The sequence below is a fragment of the Marmota flaviventris genome, chromosome 8 (assembly GCF_047511675.1).
Source record: "Marmota flaviventris isolate mMarFla1 chromosome 8, mMarFla1.hap1, whole genome shotgun sequence".
Lineage (NCBI taxonomy): Eukaryota > Metazoa > Chordata > Mammalia > Rodentia > Sciuridae > Marmota > Marmota flaviventris.
Genome location: NC_092505.1, coordinates 65,049,703 through 65,070,972, shown reverse-complemented (window position 1 = coordinate 65,070,972; position 21,270 = coordinate 65,049,703). Strand labels below are relative to the sequence as shown.

Sequence of the window (21,270 nt, the reverse complement as noted above, 5' to 3'; positions counted from 1 at the left end):
GATCCCAGCCTGTCTGTATCCTTGGCTCCATGTCCTGGGTACCTCTTGTTGTCCCTTGGGAAAAGCTCTAGCATCCTTACCACAATAACATCACCTTCTAGCTCAAGGGCACACCTGACAAGAGGCTTCTTTTACATGAGAAGTGGCATGAGGGGGTTCTTTGGTCTTCCCACAGCCTGGCAGGTCCCCCCTTGGAATGCTGCCAGCAAGTGTGAGGGAAGCCCGGCCAGTGGGGTGAAGCCCGGCCTGTGGGGTGAAGTCCGGCCTGCGGCTGCCACCAGCACACACAGGTGTTCTCACCACCCCCATTCTTTCTCTCTTACAACAGTGTTGCAGGGGACTGCAAGAGCTCTGTGAGTGACCCGGTGGCCTATGGAACGTTGCCTTGGGATCCTCTGACACACCATGCTGCATGGGACGATGACAACGCAGAAAGGAAAAAGGCCGGAGATCACCCTCGTCTGGCTCATCTTGGCCACTGTGGGCTGCCTTGCTGACTTGAGTGAGTTCCCACCTGCCCTCAGCCCGTTTCCCCTGGAAGGACTCTGTCCTGGAGCTGGATGGATGCATAAAGCATCTTATCATAATTCTTAACAACAACAAAAACACTTTGCTCCCACCGATCAAGGGCACATTCCAGAACACAAGATGAGAACTATCGTGATACCATATTGGTTACATGTTGGTATTTTATTGATTTCAAAGATGTACCCAAGGAGGAGGAGGAAATGATAACTGTTCGTTTATCGTATGAGACCGTGGCAGGACATGCATGGTTGGTAAGCCTCCTGCCAGCCCTGGGAGATGAATATGATTGGCCTCGCTTTACAGATGAGACTGAAAAAGGCAAGTCACGTGGCTCAGAAGTGGTGACACTGGGATTCAGCCCAGGTCTTCTCTCCAACTCTGGAGCCTGAGCTCTTGTCTCTATGACACATTGCCACTTCGGATCTGTTTGCTGGGAGCAAAGACAGGCTGGGCAGTGACGGTCATGTTACTCAGAGAAATTTAAGTCCTGGGTGCTTAATTCTGGAAGGGTACCAGGGTGCAGTGGTTCTAAAAAGGTTGGTTTGTTGGGGGCTTGATGTCATTGCTGTATGCCTGTTCTTTTTCCAGACGAGGTCCCTCGGGTCACTGTCCAGCCTGTGTCCACTGTCCAGAAGCTGGGAGGAACTGTGATCCTGGGCTGTGTGGTGGAACCCCCGTGGGTGAACGTAACCTGGCGCCTGAACGGGAAGGAGCTGAATGGCTCAGATGATGCTCTGGGCGTCCTCCTCACCCGAGGGACCCTGGTCATCACTGCTCTCAACAACCACACCGTGGGACGCTACCAGTGTGTGGCCCGGATGCCTGCAGGGGCTGTGGCCAGTGTGCCAGCCACGGTGACACTAGCCAGTGAGTCTGCTCCTTTGCTGTAGTGTGTTCCCATCTCCTCTCTCCCACTCTCTTTCCCCCTACCATTTGTACCTCCTGTCATTAATCATGCCATAAAAGGGTGCTTAATTGTTGAAATTTTCAATCAGAGGGCAATATTGGGGGTACCATCATGGCCTGGGGAATCTCTGAGCAAGACAGTATCTGGAGCAAACATCTTCAGGGGGTGAACAGTTCTGGGGATCCCAGAGCTGAACCACGTCCTGTGTCCCCACTTTGTCACCTTGTGATGGACCAGCTGCTGTCACCCTGCACCTCTATCACCATCACCCCCTTCTCTTAACCTTTATAGTCAGAGCATGTAGGAGGCTGGGTAACAGAGCCTGTCCTTCCAGGACTTGGCCTCTGTGAGTGGTGAGCATATTTCAGATGCCTGGAATATAAATTGTAGAGCATAGTGAAAAAGATGAAGAAAACAGAAAACACCAAGACCTTCAGTGGCAATTTGGTCCAAGGTTTATTTTTTTTCTTTCCTTCCCTTCCTCCCTCCCTCCTTTCTTTCTTCCTTTCATATTGTTACACTCAGCATAAGGTAGTTTATTAAAGTCATTGTCTGCAGACATTCTGCTTGTTATAGAATCAGTGTTATCTGTGATCTCTATTTTCTCTGATTATTACATGACCATGAACATAGATCCTCAGGCCAACATATGAAATCCAGGGGCCAAATGGCTTCTAAGGTTGCTCCCAACCTGATAAAATCTGGTGGATTCTGTTTCCAGGCACTTCCTGCTAGATTGTCTCATGACTGCTTTTATTTCTTTCATGTTTGTGAAAGTGAGTCATGGTTTTTACAAAATTACCTAAATATATATTATGAGGGTTCCACAGAGCAAAGTGAGGGCTGAGTGATTTGACGTGGTCACAGCAGGAAGAGGAGCCTTATGCAGGACAGGTATTCCAGTCACCACCATCATGGGCCCACCCTACTGGACCCTGTCATGTTGTGCCAGGTGGGAGTGACCAGGGTTGGCCATCTGACACACCACGGGCTTCACTGTTTGTGTGTGCTACGTCCTGGGCACTGTACCTGTGTTACCTAATTTTCCACCCATTATAATAAGGCAACCTGAGTTTTGGCAGATTAATTACGGAAGGCTGCACAGCAGTCTCAACACTCATTATGATACGTTGAACCTGGAAGGATAAAGAATAGCCTCCATCTTGGCCCTTTTCTGGAGCCTGAGGTGTAGAAAATAGGGAAATTTGTTAAATGGCATTTGGATTTCACTTTGAGATTTCCAGGGCTTATTCCCTCATGAGTTAGCAGTATCCCATTATCCCTGACACCCCTGCTTTGGGCTTCCATGTTGCCATCACCACCCTCGTGAATGACAAAGTTCCAGGAAGTTCATGGTCCCATGTCGTGGCTCATACCTAAGACAGTAAGCTTCTGAAATGCACCTCTGTGGTGGCCAGCTGGGGCCCTTGGGGTGTGTGAGGCATGAGCTCTGGCAGAAAAATGCTAAGAGATGGGGAAGTAGAGAAGTCAGCCCTCTGGTCCCCAGATTCCCTGGAGAGACTCTGCTCTGTGGGAGAGTGGAACACAGGCTGCTGCTGGCTGTGCCCCTGTTTCCTTGGGAAATAGTTGAGCAACCCAGCCATGTTCTAAGGGGAGGAGGCAGAGCGTGTCCTTAGCTATCTCCTCTAGGGGTCAGGCTGCCCCTGGAAGCCCCCACACGGTGGGAGCCATTTTCCTTTGTGGAAGAGGAAGCACCATTAAGTCTGAGTACCAGCAGGCCGTCGCCAGCTGGTTCTGTGTAAGGAAGGGTGCTTGGAGGTTTAGGTGAAGAGGGTGGAGGTGGGGAAGGGACATCTCACCACATCAATAGGGGCTGACTTGGGCTGGGGTTGTGTAGCTCAGGGGTACAGCACTTGCCTAGTGGACACAAGGCACTGGCTTTTGTCCCCAGTACCACCAACATAAAGTTTTTAAATGGAAGGGCTGAGGTCATAACTATACTTCTTTTTATAATTTCTACTTCTGCTTTATTGTGGGGGGCAGGGTACCAGGATTGAACTGAGGGTCACTTGACCACTGAGCCACATCCCCAGCCTTATTTTGTATTTTATTTACCGACAGGGTCTCACTGAGTTGCTTAGTGCTTCGCTTTTGCTGAGGCTGGCTTTTATATTTGGAAATTGTGATTGTGTATAGAAATTTTAGAATATATAAAAACAATGGCTCTCTCAAGCCTGCCATCTCTACAAACCAACTACTGTCATTTGGGCACATACTCTTTCAAGTCTTTATCCATACCCCTATTTTTACATTATTGTAATGATGATACTAAATTCCAGTGTCTACTTATTTTCTTCCCTTGACATTGTATATATAATATGCATTTGCCATTGACCATAAAATAATTTACTTTCTTCTTTATAGACAAGTATAAAATGCTCACAGTAAAATACACAAAGTGTATTGATCTTTAGTGAACCATCCAGTGCGCTGTGTAACTATCACTCTGACACATCCCGTCATGCCCCTTCCTGGTTGGTCCATCCTTCGGCCCCAGCAAAACATGCTCCTAACTACAGATGGCCCTAGCACATCCCCCAGTGGCTCCTCCATAAGGAACTGAATTCTCTTCCTATTGCTGGGCAATTAGTTCACTTCCAGCTGTTCATTATTATAAATAAGACATGCCTTTTAGCAACTTTATGCCTTTAGAGGGTATCTGGGAGGGAGATTTCATCTACAAATGGTCTGCACGTGTCTGTGGGGGCTCCAGAAATTCCATAACCATTCATTCAGGCTAATTAGGAATCAGGCTGAACTTTTACTGTTTGGCAAAGGGAGGGTTGGAAAGGAGAAGATTGATTTTGGACTCCTCCTCTTGCTTCAAGGTGTATCTGGGTGAAGAGAGACAATTTATAGACAATTTATTTAAAAAAAAAAAATTCCTGGCTGCTGCTCTCTCTCTAGTGCTTGCAGGGATGTGTGGTTGGCAGAGAGGACAAAGGGAAGGGTTTGGTTGCAGCCCAAGAAGACACAGCGAGAGAAGAAGGGGCATGTGCGAGAGCGGAGCGGTCTTGTTTGAAAGCCAAGAACTATTGGCTTGTCATTTAGACATGAATCACAAGTGAAATGTGTGGGCCTGAGTGGAGGGAAAGAAAGCACTGGAAATGGGGTGAGCAGACTGGGGGTCCGTGTCTCGCAGAAGGTGGAGCTGGTGGAATGGAACCGCAGCCTCCCAAGCTTGGGGGAGACAGCAGTGGCGGGAAGGCAGGTGGGGGAGAGAGAAAGGGGTGCTGTCTTTGGGTTAATGCCACTGAGGGATTTGGCCTGGATTTAGCAGTTAGATTAAGTTTCTGAAAGCACATTCCTGAGCAGAATGGGGGCTGTGTTTTGCTGGTTGGCTGGTGGACAAGGAGGCTGCAGGGTAGACGGGATTCTGTGTCTCCAGGAAAGGCTGGGCACAGGCATGTGCACCCACACACTCTCAGCATTTGCCTTCTCTTCCTCTGGCCTCTTGAGCCTGCCTTCCCGTGTTCATCCTCAAACAAAGTGGGTGCTGTTGGGCCTACCTGGCAAAATGCCACCGCCTGGCCTAACTCTTAGCCATCACTTAGAGCTTTAGATGATGGGGCTGAGGACCTGCTTTGAGGATTCAGGAGGCCTCTGGAGAACTCTACTGGCCCAGGCCTCTCTTACACCAGTGTTACTTCTGGGTTTCAGGTAAAATGGAGCCAGAAGTTGAGATCCCCCGAAAAGTCTCACCTGGGCATTCTCCCCCTCCACCCAGGCTATCCTGGACATCAGATGGAGTCACCCTCACTCTGAGGACAGGGCATCTCACACTCCCCTGTGGAGAATGTTTTTCTTTCCTATTTAAACTTCATTTTTGAGAAATCGCTCTTGCTGCTAGTGCCTCATTTCAGATCATCTTGTCTAATTCCTATTTTTAAAATGCTTTTGACTTTGATTGCCTTTTTTCCTCTTTCTGGTCAGAAGCTTTTATACCAGGTGGTGAACCACTTTAAGTGGCTCAAATATTCCTACTATGCTCCTGAACCAATAGCAGACACCACCAAGAGAACACCAGATACCACAGCCTAGCAAGGAGGCCCAAGGGTTCCTCAGAGCCACCATGCCACAGGGAGGCTGTTCTTTGTCCCCTACCTCTAACAACCCACCATTCAGATAACTCCTACCTAAACCTTTACTTTTAACGTTTTCTATTCTTTAAGCAATTCTCCCAATTGTCCAAGCATCCACGGTCCCAGTTGTAGTTGGAAATAAAATAGACGGTAACGGGGAAGTTACCTACCTATAGTTTTATATGTGGAAATTTTAGTCTTCCGGCTAATGTGAAGTCTTCAGTTGATGCTGGTATGATTGAGAGGAGTTCTGGAACTCTCTATAAGACCTTTGAGCATGAAGATCAGGCATGGACTCCTAGTGATCCTTTCTCACGTCTCAGAGATCAGCAGGTAGAGAGGCTGACAGGAAAGAAAGTGTTCCCTCTGAGGAGCCACCTTCACGACTCTGAGGAAACGTCAGAAAGGGACGAGGTGCCCTTTGTGATCATAATTTAATTTACCCCATCAATACAATGAACAGCCACACTAGTATAATGGGAAAAAAAATAAAATTTAAAAATCCTAGGTTTAAGTCTTTGCTCTGAATTTGGATAAATCATTTAATTGCTCAGATTGCCAATTGTGTGGAATGAACATGATAACCATCTCATCACCAGACACAGGGTCAAATGACATATAGATGTCTATATTTTGAAGGGGCATTCAGCCACTGAGCCACATCCCCAGCCCTATTTTGTGTTTCATTTAGAGACGGGTGTCACTGTGTTTGTCACTGTAGCCCACAGAGCTGCCCATCTGTTTCTGTGGGCTCAGTGCTGCTCACTGTTCCTTCAGACAGAGGTTGGCTTGGGCTGACAGGCTATGCTGACCTGGGCCCTCAGCATGGCAAATTCTTCAAACAGGCCATGCCTCCTCTTGCTCAGCTCTCCTCACTTCTGATTCCTACGAGAGACTTCATTAAAATCGTTTACATTCTGGCTTTGAGCTAGAATAGGTCATTAAGCACCATTGGAGACATTGTTCCTTAAAATATTTCTAGCTTCCTTTATCAAGGAAGTCAACGTTATCCAGAAAACCAGAACCAACACCAAACACACACACACACACACACACACACACATACATATATATGAGATAAATCAAATTATGTATGTATGACATAATACATGTATAATTACATGTTATACCAAGAAAGGAGTTTATTTTAAAGAATTGGCTCATGCGGCCTGGAGTTAGGTAAAAGTCGATGTTTCATCCTTGAGTCTAAAGACTGGGATCTCAGGCAGATTTTTAATGTTGTCTTTTTCTGGGAAACCTCAGTCTTTGCTCCTAATGCCTTTAACTGATTGGATGAGACCCATCCCTGTTATAGAGGGCAATCTGTTTTACTCAAAGTCTACTGATTGTAAATGATAACAAAACTCTCCAAAATACCTTGACAGCACCCTCTAGACTAGTGTTGGACCAAACAATTGCTCATCATTGTCTTAACAAAGTTGGCACATAAAATTAACTATCACAACCCCTTGGATGTCCACCTCAAATATACCATGTGCTGGGGTAATTTAGGAACATCTCTCTTTGGAGCTACTATGAAGAAATTAGATTCCCTGTTAAGTCCAGCCCCTAGAGCCATTAATGGTCTCTTTAAACATAGATGTTTGCCCACTGTCAGTGAAATGATTATTTCTCAACGTTTCTGGACTCGATTCAGCCCTCTGGATGTTTGACATTTCCACCTTAGATGAAGTTGTGCGATTGAAAATACAGACTCAGAGGTTCTGTTGTCTGGTTCCATCCGAGAGATGCTGGCAGAGTTGCAGGAACAGCTCATGGAGTCTCTTGCCTTGGAACATGGGTATTATTAGGAATTGTTTTGGACACAGGTAGCTCAGATTTCATGAAGGCTTTCAGTTCTGGATTTTAATTTTCCCCTACCTTGATTTTTTTAAAAAAAATAAATAGTAACATATATATAGTGTATGTATGTATGTATGTATGTATACACACACACACACACACACACATACACTCACATATATATCTGTATCATGATTTTTTTTTTGGGGGGGGTACCAGGGGTTGAATTCAGGGGCACTCAACCACTGAGTGACATCCCCAGCCATATTTTTGTATTTTATTTAGAGACAGGGTCTCAACTGAGTTGCTTAGCGCCTCACCATTGCTGAGGCTGACTTTGAACTCGCAATTCTCCAGTCTCAGCCTTACAGGCATATGCCCCCGTACCCGGCTCTTTGATTTTTTTTTTTACTGTAAAAATTAGCTTCTGTTTCACAATATATATTCTTTTTTAAAAAAATAATTTAATGAATACCCATCTATGAATGACTCCACTTAGTAAGGAGAACATCACCAACACACTTGATGATTCTTTGTGTGTGTGTGTGTGTGTGTGTGTGTGTGTATGGTAGGGATTGAACCCAGGGCCTTGCACACATGAGGCAAGTAAGCTACCAACTGAGCTGTATCCCCAGCCCACTCACAGTATATATTCTTATAAGGCACTTCAATGCTTTGTGGACAAGAGGACGGGAGGAGAAATAGGCAGCATGCAAGGACTAATGTCAGTCAGTCCAAAAAATGTCTCTTTCATTTATAGCAACTTCTCTAGTGTTCTCCCAGAGTATATGAAAATATGAATAGAGGAATAAATTCTCTCTTCATAATCTAACTTCTGGCATTTAGTTTCTTTCCCAGTACCTTACCTCTAAATAATGTACTCTATCCACGAATCTTTCATTTATTTATTTTTTACTAAATAAGACAAAAATCTAAGTTTGTGAGTCTTAAATAAATGAAAACTATCCATTTCCCAGTGCTGACTTCTCTATTTGGATATTTTGGAGGCTGGTGTCCTAAGATTCGGTGTTTAGAGTTTCCTATAGTGCTGACTAAGATCTGGTCCCAGCCCTTGAGAACCTCTCAGTCTAATGGTCTAAGGCGGACTTTGGTAACTCATAAGCCATAAAGCAAGTCAGCCCCATTAGTTGCCTGACATGTGAACAGATTTCAGTGGATACTCAGAGACTAGTAATGATTCATTTCAGTTTCAGAGAACTGAGGAAAACTCAAGAGATGAGCCTTGAAGACTGTATGGGGCCACTCTAGTTTTAATTTTTAAAGTATGTAAATCCTTACATACTTTTCTCAGACCTTTAACAACTAAATTTAGCTCAACATTGTGCACTCACACCTAGACCCAGGACATTACTGGGATGGTACAGATATTTCCACAGTGTGTTTCATTTCCGTACTGAGATGTTCCATGGAGAACCACCAGTAGCAATGTCTTGTCTCTTGCTACTCCGTCTCATTTCCCATTTCCTCCTATTTCTCATCTCTTTTACCTGTAGGGATGTACGTGTTCTGATTAAGAAAGGAGACCTGCGTGTTTTCTCTAGCCAACACTCTCCCCCACCCCGACCCTGTCTCCTGCCTTAGTCCACCAATGACTCCCTGACCAAACAAGAAGGAACCATTCGCTCCAAATTGGAAAAACATTTGTGTGTTGGCTTGGGTGTCCCTAGGAATCCTGTGCAAGCCCGTTGCTTTGTGATGAAGGGATGGCAGCGGGAAGAAGAGTTGGGGGAGGAAAGAAAACACAGGTGGCTTCCTGAGCCGCCCCAAGAGGGGTAGGGAATCTCTGGCTGAAAGCCAGGGCTGAGAGCGAGTCCGCCTCTGCTGTGAGGGACACAGACAGCTGCACACGGGTCCAGAGAAAAGGAGAACTCTCTTAGTTTGAAATTTAGTTATTCAAGTTATGTGCATTTTACTTTGCCAATTGGGCAAGACAATTGTTGTAAGACAGTTTAGACCCCAAAAGGTATTAGGCAGTTTGCATATCTTAATAGAAAATGAGTAAGAAATACCTCTTAGCCTTAGGTCAAAGTCACATTAACTTTCTCAGACTTGTATAGATACAGGTGGAAATTCACATGTCACAAGAACTTTCCCTGATACTCTGACACAACACCACCTAATCCTGTCAGACCAGGTGCAAGCAAGCACCCTGACAGATCCATGGTATGAACTCTGTTAGGGCAAATGCCTGCCCCTAACAGCTAGGAGCCAATTCTGTATGTAGCAATGGTTGCCATTTACCGAGGACACAGTTGACTCCCTCTTCCCCCAATCCATCCTTTGTACACACAGCCACATGCTTAAATAAAATCCTAGGTTCATTTTTTAAGCTAAGACAATAAGGGAGGGCCACATAGTGTATTGATTCACTGAGCCTAGACAGAAGAACCTTTTGCACCAATCAATGATGAGGGACTGAGGGATAAATTGATTAGTTGGGTTAAAATCAGTGAAACCCCATTATGGAAAATGATATAAAACGGTTCCTTTATAATGAAAAGAAAAAAAAAATCCAGAGAAGAAATGAGTCCCTTGGCTTATTTTGTGTGGAAAAGTTTAGTTTCTACGTTGACCTTGTTTTTAGACTTTCAGCCATTTTTGAAATCTGGTAATAATCCCCCCAAATATAGAAAAGCATGTCAGCCCTGAAAAATGGACAAACTGTTCAATTTAAATTAAAGGGGACCACTTAACAGTGAGAAAATGAAGTAAGTCAAAGCAAAAAAAAAAATGCTGAGGCAAAAATAGCCTATTTTTTTATAATATTTATTTTTTAGTTTTTGGCAGACACAACATCTTTGTTTGTTTGTGGTGCTGAGGATCGAACCCGGGTTTTCTTTTCTTTTGTTTGATACTGTGGATTGAGCCTAGGGACACTTTACAACTGAGCTACATCCCCAGCCCTATTTATTGTTTGAGAGATGGTCTTGCTGAGGTGCTAAGGCTGACCTTGAACTTGCCATCTTCCTGCCTCAGCCCTCATATTTTTCTATAGGGAGACTTGTGCTTAATTGTGAGCATCTGTTCTTTTTTTCCAGTTAAAACATTTGGTAACGCCAGGAATCTTAGAGGCAAACTCAAGCCTGGGAAGGATGCTTTCAGCCCCCCTCCCACCTGCTTTTCCCTTTGTTTTGGGAATGGCACCTTCCTCTTTCCATTCCTTCCCACCTCCCTTGCATTACTAATTCTCTCCAGGAACCTTATCTTAATCCCCTCACCTTCACAAGTCTGGACTATGGTCTCTTCTTGGTTTCCTTCATGTCCTGGGTTTACTTCTAGCACCTTCCCTTGCAGGGGTGTCTCTGCCCCAGGACAGGAGCCACTATTACCCATCTGTCCATGGGGCTTTACACAGCGCCTGGCACACGGAAGTTCTTGGGTAAATGTTGAGGAAGAAGAAAACTCCCTGATAAAATGTGTTTGAAATCTGCAAGACCAAGAAGGTCATGCAGGTAGTGAAAAGAGATTTCAGGATGTCTTCACCAAGTTCTGATGTATTAAAGGTTTTTAAGAAGTAAATAAAGGAGGAAGCAGGAACTCAGCCTGAAAACAGGTTGAAAATACAAAAAGATTAAAGATGGGTTTGTAAAAATTGATGAATATTAGAGAAGCATCAAAGGTATTAAAAAGAAATTAAATTCAGAGGAACCTCTGGAACCTTGAGGAGAGGTCTGTGACTGGCTCTGTGTCCTGCCACACGATCACAGGGCAGATACCATGGCAAGATCATGGCGGACAGAATTGGCACACTGCTGCTGCTACTGGAAGTCACAGTTCCCAGGTGTGTGGGAAGAAAAAGTGGGCACCAATGAGTCCCCCTGTCCCCAGGACGGTGGCCCTGCCTCTCCCACCTGGAATTGGTTATAAAGGATATACCAAAGATCCCCATTCCCCAGCTCCATGGCCTCCATTTCTCTCCTGTCTCTCTTCCTGTGCAGGCCAGGCCGCCAGCCCTGCTGAAGGCTGTGCCAGGATCCAGCTCTGGCTCCGATGAGTCCGGACCACCAGGATTCACATTAATTTTCCCATTGCAAAGTTTATAGTTTATATTTAGATGATCAGAGAAATATGTGTGATGTGGGTTGCTGACAAGTAAATCTTTTTTTTTTTTCCTTCTCTCTTTCTTCAGTGTATTTTTTTTTTCAAACCATTTCATTCCTTCCTCAAGTCCAAAAGAAACTCCCAGCTCTGTGAACCAGCCCTACCTCACAGCAGCACTGAAGTCTAAGATGGTCTACAGCCATCATCACTGTTCATCTGGCTGCCAGACTCAGTGGAGACAGGGCTCCATCTTTGACTTGTCTTTGAGGATTAATCACATTTCTTGTTCTCTTATGTCTTTTTTAAAAAATATTTTTAATTGGTTCAAGCCAAGAAATTCCTGAAGCCTTAGGCCAGCTTATTGCAAATCATTTAATGACATTGCAAAATATATTCTTTTTATTCTCTCTTCTTCCTCACACAAAGAATATATTCTTTTTATTCTCTCTTCTCCCTTTATGGTCTCCTCCCCTGCCTACCCAGTTTCCTGTCTCCTGTCTTGACGATTTTTTGCCTTTATCCCATCCCCACATTGACTCTTTCATCTCTTCTCCATTCTCAGCTTGCTCCCACCATTCAAATCTGGGTGCACACCTCACCTCAACAGCAAGGAAAAATACAAGATTTGACAACCAATATGTTTGGCATCTGCAAAGTTGTTTTATTTTTTCCCCTCCCCATGGAAACTGTTTTATTTAAATAAAAGAGAGTATAGTATGTCTTGCTTTCATCAGAAAGTGTGTTTGAGAAATTTCATGTCATGTTTCCATGACTGTCAGGCGAGAGCTTTGTTTGGAGCCAAAATTATTTGTGCAATTGGACCAGCAGGAAAAAAAATCTCAAAGACAGTAAATGAATTTATCCACTGTCCCATCTGCGAAGTGAGGAGCAGTACTCACTCTGCCAACTTCTTCTCTAAGTTCTCTGCTAATCACAGTGGACTGGCTTAGGCAGCTATGCTGGTGAAGGAGATGGGGACCATGCTGGTGGGCATGCTCTGGTGAATGATTGCATCCTGTCTTGTGTTTTCTTTGTCTGTCTCATATTAGATTAAAAGCTCCCTGAGGTTGAGAGGTATTTCTCCTTTATATTTTCTGCAGTGCCTGGTGCAATTGACAGTTCTGAGTGCTTGGTTGGCTGAATGAAGGCATCAATGATGCTTGGAGGATTACACTGTACCAGATGCTGACTACACAATATATTGGTTTGGCTCAGCTTTGTGAGGGGCAGTTAGGTTTAACTTTAGCCAGAGCTGCTCAGTTCCCCTAAAGTAAAAGCCTTAGTCACTTTCCCAAATGGGCAGTTTCAGACAAGCTTGCCCAGGATGTAGGAACCCTGTCCACTCTTCAGGTGCCAGGATCTTTGACTTCTTGAGCTCCATCAGCTGTATGTCTACTCTGCCTCTATAGTTGCCCCACGTCCTCAGTGGCTTTCCATTTTTAGAGTACTTTTATTCAAGGACTAGCTATAGGGTCATGCCAAGCCATGATTCTTCAGGTGACTTAGGGTTTGGTAACAGCATATAATTCTTTGCCTGTCCATTCAGGGCATAAGGGAAGCCCTGCTTTGACAGAAGCCACACAGTGAGGCAGTGCCAAGGCCTTCCAATTTCAGCCAGGGCTCACCCTGAGAAATCTCTCAGAAGCTTGACTTCCCCTGCATGTGGTCCATCTCTCCAAAAGAGGCTGAGGTGCAGAGAAGAACCAGAGGGTCAGCATGCTACTGGGTTGCACTCCACTAAGGCCAAATTTTTCTGAGCTTTGTAACATCAGCATAGATATAACAAGCTGCCACAGGAACAATTCAAGGCTTGGAGGCCATGAGGGCTGGGGAATAGAATTATCCATCAGCACAGAAACCTGCCCATGGCCTTGAGGCTGCCGAGCCACCCTGGCAGCATGGCCAAATGAGCCCCATGCAGTGCCCATAATCTGGTGGGTCCCATTCAAACTTCAGCAGATGAGTGCAGGCTTGTCTCACAATCCTTGAGAACATGGAAGGAGGGTAAGACAGGACTATATGCAAGAACCTGCTTGGCCAAAAGACCAGAATTGTCAAGATGGAGATATTGAGGGTCCCTACAACATGCAGCCAAAGATGCCATATTATTTGACTTTTTACCTCAACAAAATAGAGCTTTGATTTGCAGCCTAAGAGAGGACACAGGGAGAAGACTGAATGAGGAAATACCTTGAAAGGGATTGTTAGGTTTATGGATGACACTGGGGACATTGAACCAATATCCAGTACACCCTATAACTGAACGTGTAAGAACCAAAATTGTGAGATAAGCCTACAATTAAGATTTGACACTTTATGCTGAGAATGAATGATCATCTATTAAATATGTAACTTAATTCATAGATCTACTGAGCTGCTTCTTTCCTTTTTCCTCCTCCTCTTCCTCTTCACCTCCTCCTTCTCCTCTTCCCTTCCTCTTCCTCCTCCTCTTCCTTTTCTTCTTCTTCTTTTGCTTCTTATTAATAAAGGAAGGATGGAGACCAGAAGGTGGTGAGAAAGAAGTTCACGGGGACTCAAGATAAAATTTGTCCATTTGTAGTTTCATATGTGATCCTGGTACGGACAGCCATACCACATGGATCTATAAGTCTTTTATTTGCTTTCTTTTTTCCCCTATAGCCAAGAACATGTATGTCCTTTGCACCCTTTAAATGTGACAGGAAACACATTATATGATGTGTGTTTGAATAAATCCCTGTAACATGCATTTGGCATTGGAGTACGTGCCAATGAGACATCAGAAGATACATTTTCCCTTTGGAATTTGAGCTTTTGAGGAGGAACCCAGCCAGGGTTCTGTACGGAGCCTAAAATATTATAGCCTTTCTCAGAAAGCACAAAGTTCTGTGACAAGAGGGCCTGTGAACCCAGAGATGGCTCTGAAAACCAGAACTTTTGGCCCATGGGAACTGAGAAACAACAAGAGTGGCCACTGGCATTTGATTAATGTGGACAAGTTAATGAAGTAGCGGGAAGAATGCACAGAGGCAAGATGCAAGAGGGGTGTGAGGAAAGGTGAGAGGCTTAAAATTGCAAAAACTTTCTTCTAACAAATTTCTCAAACACCCCAGCCAATAGGCAAGGAACAGGTGTCCTTTCAAACCACTTCCTAGGAAAACTGATCCATTCTTTGCTGCCTGGAGGCCAGCTAACCCCATCAGTAATTAAAGGGCCCATTTGCTGTGCAGCCCAGGACTCGGCCAGGAAACTGACTTTTCAGAGCCAAGGGCCTGGGAACAGGCTGTTTTCCTTCATATGCAGCCAGTTGGATCTCTCTGCATCTGCCCATCTGATGGCTGATTAGGCCATTATTGATCATGAAGTCTCCACCCCTCTCTGGCCTCCTTCCTGCCCAAAAACACTAGGAAAGGAGCTCTCTGATTTTTAGAACATACATCACTTCATTACTCTTGTCTTTGATCCTTTTAGTGAAACTCAAGTTTTACTCCAGCAGCCAAATTGGGAGTGTTTGTCTAGTTAAGCAACAGCTAAGGCTTAAGCTTAGGAGGCACAGAGAGGGGACACAGCCAAGGACCAAACTGCCGCTTATTTGTTTTGAAGCCAGGAAGGTTCGCCTGCCAGTGGGCGCTTGTGGGGATGTAGATGCCCAGCTGGGGTGTCCTGGGTCCTGTCTGCATGGGCTGTTGCACACATGTTGGCATCAGAACAGAGGGGCTGTCGGGGAGAATGGCTGACGGGTGCCCAGCTTTGTACCTCCCCCACTGCACAGCCTTCTGTCTCCACCCAAGCAGTTGTCAGAGGAGGCAACAAGAGCCAAGAGGGGCTTAAGGAGGCCCAGTGTTTTTAGCATGGGGTCTGTGAGGTGGGCCCTAGAGGAGTGCATGATCCGTGCCTGGATTAGCCCTCAAGTATAGTAGGAAGGAGCCTGGGGCCATTAAAATGGAGATGGCATTCTGATGCCAAACTCCTTTCAGTTGCTCACATCTTGCAAAATAATCTGTTAGGTTTAAGTACATTCTTGCTAGAGGCAAATTTCCTTGGAATGAGGTAAAGAAAAAGAGGGGATAAAAAGAACAACAACCCTTGGTGGAGTAGCCTTGAATTTATTAGACCGTGGAAGAGAGTGTTTCTCAGTGCTTGAGGAATTTTCCAGATACCCTGAGCTCACAGTCAGTCACTCATAGCTTGCTTTGTGAGAAGCCTTCTGACTTAGTAGGTACAGGACACACTGGCCTAAAAGAGGTTTAAGACCTCAGCATTTCTTTTTTAAGTTAATTGCTTTAAAAAAGCAAAGTTACTGACATTTAGCTAGAAGGCATTGATTCTGCAGCCCCCTTCCCGTAGTCCAAATCTTCCTCTTTTAAGAGAGAAAACTCCTTGGCTGTCTTGGCTGAGAAACTCACTCCATCAGGATTGGGCTACATAATTTTCAGGGCTCAATGCAAAAATAAAATGTAGGACCCCTTGTTCAAACCTGACCCCTTCCAAAGGCTTGAATGCCCATGAAGCTGGCCTTGGGCTCAGCCTTCCGAACTATGCCTCCATTCCAGAAGGATCTGCAGAGCATTTGCTGTGTGTCCCACATAGCTGCTTAGGGTTGGTGTGTGCAGTCCAAAAGTAATAGGCTTCCCACGAGGCACTTATAACAGGGTCAGATATCACACACACAAAATTAAATAATGATGAGATAATTATTTAAAAGCCCAGGAGGCCCTATATCCACAGGAAGGAATCTAAGACAGCTCACCTTGGCCTATAGGTGGCACTCTTTCTGCCTGCAGGGTGAAATGGGGCAACAGAAGAAAGCCAGGCTGTCCGTCATCTACCCTGTTGATGAATAGCACATATTCTTGGTATACAATTTCACCTCTTTCCTGTGACCGTAGGAGTGACCTCTCAAGAAACATTCTGTTTTCAAAATAGCTTCTATTGGCCACACTTGATAAACTTTCCTGAAACATTTATATTTGTTGTACTAGGCTTTCGTCCTTGAGCTCACGACATAGACCAAACTCAACTAGGAAATTTGGATTCATAGGCAGCGTAAATGGGCATCTCGTACCTAACTGGTGGGGCTCGGTCTCCAAGTGTGAACATTTATTGTCTACTTGGGTCATGCTGAGTTTCAGGCTCAGAAGACACACATGTGAACAAGGCTTGGTCCCCAGCCCCTAAGGAGTTCACAGTCAACATTGTAATCAAAAGGACAATGATCCTTTCAGAGAAAAAGGAGGATCTATCCTGTGCTGGCTTGGCTTGACTGAGAGCTTCTGGAAAATTCCATCAAGTCACAAGCCTCTTTGACCTCGCTGAATACCTTGAACACAGCTCACCTGTGGTGACAGTTGTTTGTTTTTGGTAATTATCCTCTGTGAGAAACCTGATTCCCGCCTGCTCCTGTTGCCTTTTCCTGGTCTCTGGCGGAAACAACAAACAGGCAGGTGGAGTCTTGCAGTGAAATTGCAGTAAGCCCCAATGCTGATGCTATCAGTCCTCCAGGCTGAGCAGAATTTGGTGTGGTCAGCATTCTGAGAGATACTTCCAGGGCTCTCTGAGGACCATGATGAAGAAAGTCTAGATAAATGATTTTCATCTCTCCTACTTTATACTCCATTAGTTTTGTTTCCTCTTTTAAAACAAATTCAGCTCCATTCCTGAAAACCAAATTTCCAATTTGGAGTGTGGTTTTGTTGTACAAATGGCCCCTGTTTTGTCCAGCAACATCAGTCATTTGGCTCATACAAAGAGAGATCTGTTTTTGGACTCTCGGATTGTTTGGGAAACATCCTGCCCTTGTTCCAGATGAATCTCCATCCTTTCCCATTTTAGCGCTTAGTCTTCCTCCCACAGAGCCAAGACAGAAGAGATGGCCATGGGGCTGCCAGAGGCAGCAGCCTCCTGTCAGGACCCTGGGTTCCCCCACATGCCACTGCCCTTAAGCCATGCTGGGGTGTTGCCTACTGTCCTGGGAGATCCCTTTTTTGCTGAGGGGAACCCTAGGGCATCCACAGAGTCCCAGCCACAGCCCTAAGAAGGATTAGTCATGACATGGAGTGTAGCTCCTGGGAGCAGGAATCGGCCTTCTGGCTATAACCATGGTTGGCGGTCAAATGGAAATCTTGGGCCTGTCGCTCTTCACTATGGATATCTGAGAAGAAGAACCTGGGAAGCTGCTCTCGACTGAACTGGAGAAAAGGCTTCAACATTCTTTCATCATGTTCTTCCATCGCCATTGGCTGAGCCTCCTGACAGCTGTGCTCAGACATTTATGCCTTGACATTTATACCCATGTCCAGTGCAGAAGAACAGGGCCAACTCACCACCAAGTCCTAGTGTTACAGAAGAGCTCAGTCTGTTGGAGGCACTTCCTAATATAATTCCTTATACTTCCCCAGCTCATGTCTTATATGTGTACCAAGTTGAACGCCCATTGTGATGAGGGCCACAACCGTCCATCCTTATAAACCCTGATAGACAAGATGCTCAGAAAGGATTCAGCACCCTGCCCCCAAGACCCGCCTGCAGTTCTGCACTGTTGTTTGTGACTAACACCAGCCACCCTATCGTTTTCCTCTGTTGAGGTCTAACCAGCACCTTCCCTTCTCTCCACAGATCTCCAGGACTTCAAGTTAGATGTGCAGCATGTGATTGAAGTGGACGAGGGGAACACCGCAGTCATTGCCTGCCACCTGCCTGAGAGCCACCCAAAAGCCCAGGTCCGGTACAGTGTCAAGCAAGAGTGGCTAGAGGCCTCCAGAGGTGAGCAAATGAGCCAGAGCTCAGAGGCAAGGCCAAAAGGAGATCTGTCCTCCTCGGAACCCTCCCTACCCAACCAAACTGTGTCAGCTGCTGCCACCTCCCAAGGCCCATGACCAGGCTGGCCAGCTGTCTTCTGTCTTGACGTTTAGCCCTGTGGGGCCCACAGGGGTGGCTTTCCTTATGGAAGGCCTCTTCCTGTCATGGAGAATTTCTTCATCCTTTGAGGCCTTGGAAGATTTTTCCAAGCTGCTGCCATTTGATCAGGACACTTAGCACACTGTTCCAGATGCCTAGCTGTGTGAGCCCCTTGCCATGGACACACACAGAAAGGCCACCTAACAAATTGAGTGCTCCCCATACAGCAACCTCCTCAGTGGAATGGGCATTCCTCTCCCATTTACCCAGTACTGTGCTGTCCTGGCAGCCACACCTCAGGCCACAGTGGGCGTGACAGCAGGTTCAGGGCAGGCGACCCTTTGAACACCCATGCAGTGATGAGGGCCACACAGTTCAACTTCATAAACCCTAATAGACAAGATGCTCAGAAAGTGCCAGCAGAGAGGCGAGACAAGGTCATTTCTTCCTACAACAACCCTGCCCGGGAGGCCAAGTCAACCCCACTTGATGTGACCCTGCTCAAAGTATGCACCTTTTATAGTGCTCTATAGATTTTCTGGTTATAAAAGGAATATATGTTCATTATAGAAAACGTAGAAAGCTATTTTTGAAATAGGTTAGAAACCCTAATCCTACTACTTACAAGTAACTGGAGACTGAGAGGAGAAGAGTATTAATCCCTATGTCCCCAGCTGAGGCTTGGCAACAGTCCCTAGGGGAGGTGCCATTCCATCTGGCACTTGCCTAAGCTCACACCTGGGTGGCCCAGCAGCAGGCAGGCACCAGGCTTGGTGACACCATGACTCCCCAGAGAGGCCACCAAGACAAAGATCAGAGATGATGGCCAGTGATCTGCCTGCCAGGAAGATGAATGCCACCCAGTTGCTGAGCTGACCAGAAGCTGTGAATCTGCCTCCTGCCTAAAGAACCTGAACACATGCCCAGGCCCACCCCATGGCCCCCCAGGAACAGGAGCAGACAAAGCCTATCAAACCAGCAATGTGCAGCAATGGGGAGGGCAGTGGTTGAGAGTTTGCATATTCCTCTCCAACAGCAGAAATTCAATAGTGAGGTAGCTCAGAGCAGTGACCATGACAGAGACTCCTGCGAAGTTCCAAAGTCAATTCCCTCCTTCTTGGTGGCTTGCAGAAATTACCGTATCTCTCCCATGTGTGCAGCATGGGCCCTTTAATTCTTAACAGTGGCTGTGAGGTGTGTGCATTAGGCCTTTTTACAAAAGAGCAAACAGGATCTGAGAGAGTGATTAACTTGTTCAAGATCACATGGTTAGTATCCAGCAGATCAGAGCCTGAGCCCGGGTCTGGCCAACTCCAACCCCCGTATTCTTTCTATTCTCCCCCAACTCCCTTGAAAGTATAGAACACTCTTCTACAGATGCTCCCTAACTGGGAGGCAGCCAGCCAGCCATTAGCTGGTCAGTGAGCTTCTCACCCTGGCATTTCTGTCCCTCTTGGTGCAAGGTCTTATGGTGCATGCATCTTAAGCTTGGGCTTGTGTCCCCCACTCTGTACTCCTCACTCTTCGGGAGCTGCAGATTGTCATCTTCTGGGCCCAAACTCATCCCATCTCCCCCTTCCCTTGCCATTTCTACAGACAACTACCTGATCATGCCATCAGGGAACCTCCAGATTGTCAACGCCAGCCAGGAGGATGAGGGCATGTACAAGTGCGCTGCCTACAACCCCGTGACCCAGGAAGTGAAAACCTCTGGCTCCAGTGACAGGCTGCGTGTGCGCCGTAAGGGCCAGGCTCACCTACTGGGGTGGGGGAGTATCACTGATGGAGGGACCGGCAAAGCTGGGAAGGGATGTCGGAAATTGGGGGCATCATAGTCCAGCTCCAGTTTTGTGTGCTTGTGGGTGGAGGGATGGCCACAAGGCCAGTGGGACACCCAGCACCCAACGAGGGTCCTTTTGTCTCTGGCCAGCCCCAGTGCCTTTCCCTCCCTACCCAGGGCCCTTGTTCAGGCAGGTGGAGGTCTTGTTGGTCACATTGGAACACTGTGGGGGACATCTTCTTCCTGACATCTATTGACAAGTTTCCTTCACTGTTGCTACGCAAGTGAGATCAACTAGGATGTGTGTGCCAGGAAGGTGGTGGTGCTCAGCAGCTGACACAGTGTTTGCACACCAGCTTTGCCCACCTAGTGTTCTCCCAGGCCTGTCCTTCTGCTCTGCAATGCTGGGTTGTGCCCAGAGCCTCCGTCTGCCCAGTACCTCCATTAAAGTGAAAAAACAGCTACCTCTTCTGAGTGCTTCTCTAGGGTTTCAGAGACTCAGTGAAGTGACATCACACATGAAGGTAGCTTTTTTTTTTTTTTTTTTAGTACCAGGGATTAAATCCAGGGGCACTTAACCACTGAGCCACATCCCCAGCCCTTTTTTATATTTTATTCAGGGACAGGGTCTCACTGAGTTGCTTAGGACCTCATTCAGTTGCTGAGGCTGGCTTTGAACTCTCCATCCTCCTGCCTCAGCCTCCCAAGCCACTGGGATTACTGGTGTGCTCCACCGCACCCAGCTAGAGCTAGTCTGTAGAGTCAGCACCTGAGAAGGATTTTCCCTGAAACTATTGAAGCTACATTTTATCCTAATTTTTTATCTGTAATTTTATATTTTTTTTCTTAAAAAAGATCTCCCAAACTGCAGAAGTTTTAGGTTTCTGAAACCTAGATCTGCCCCTGATTGACAATAAAGCAAAATCACAGAGTCCATAAGCTCCAGGTCCCCCAGGAAGGCAGGGCATTGGAAAGCAACACACCTTCCAGTAAGTTCTGGGCAGCTTCTCCCCAGGTACTGAAAAACATCGTTGCTTCTTCACTGAGTACTGGACAAAGTCGTTGATTTGCACTTGGGGACCTTGCTATATGAAAAATGTGTATTCTTAAACAGTGGGTCCCCTTGGGCTCAGTGGGATGAGACCCAGGGTGCGCTGACTAAGGTCAAGCAGGAAAAATTTCTCCCACTATTTAAATCATTTCACTCTCCT

The 21,270-nt window shown here is 46.1% G+C and overlaps 1 protein-coding gene across 4 annotated transcripts in view; it reads left to right on the top strand.

Annotated features, from left to right (window-relative positions):
* Positions 1–21,270, top strand: part of Boc (BOC cell adhesion associated, oncogene regulated) — a 78,091-nt gene that overhangs the window by 41,528 nt on the left and 15,293 nt on the right. For all 4 annotated transcript variants that reach the window (XM_027936137.2, XM_071615340.1, XM_027936138.2 and 1 more), the window contains 4 exons: positions 329–502; positions 1,117–1,395; positions 17,998–18,144; positions 19,876–20,019. In XM_027936137.2, the coding sequence (XP_027791938.1) occupies positions 406–502; positions 1,117–1,395; positions 17,998–18,144; positions 19,876–20,019 (667 nt within the window). In that variant the 5' untranslated portion in view covers positions 329–405. The remainder of the gene's footprint in view (positions 1–328; positions 503–1,116; positions 1,396–17,997; positions 18,145–19,875; positions 20,020–21,270) is intronic.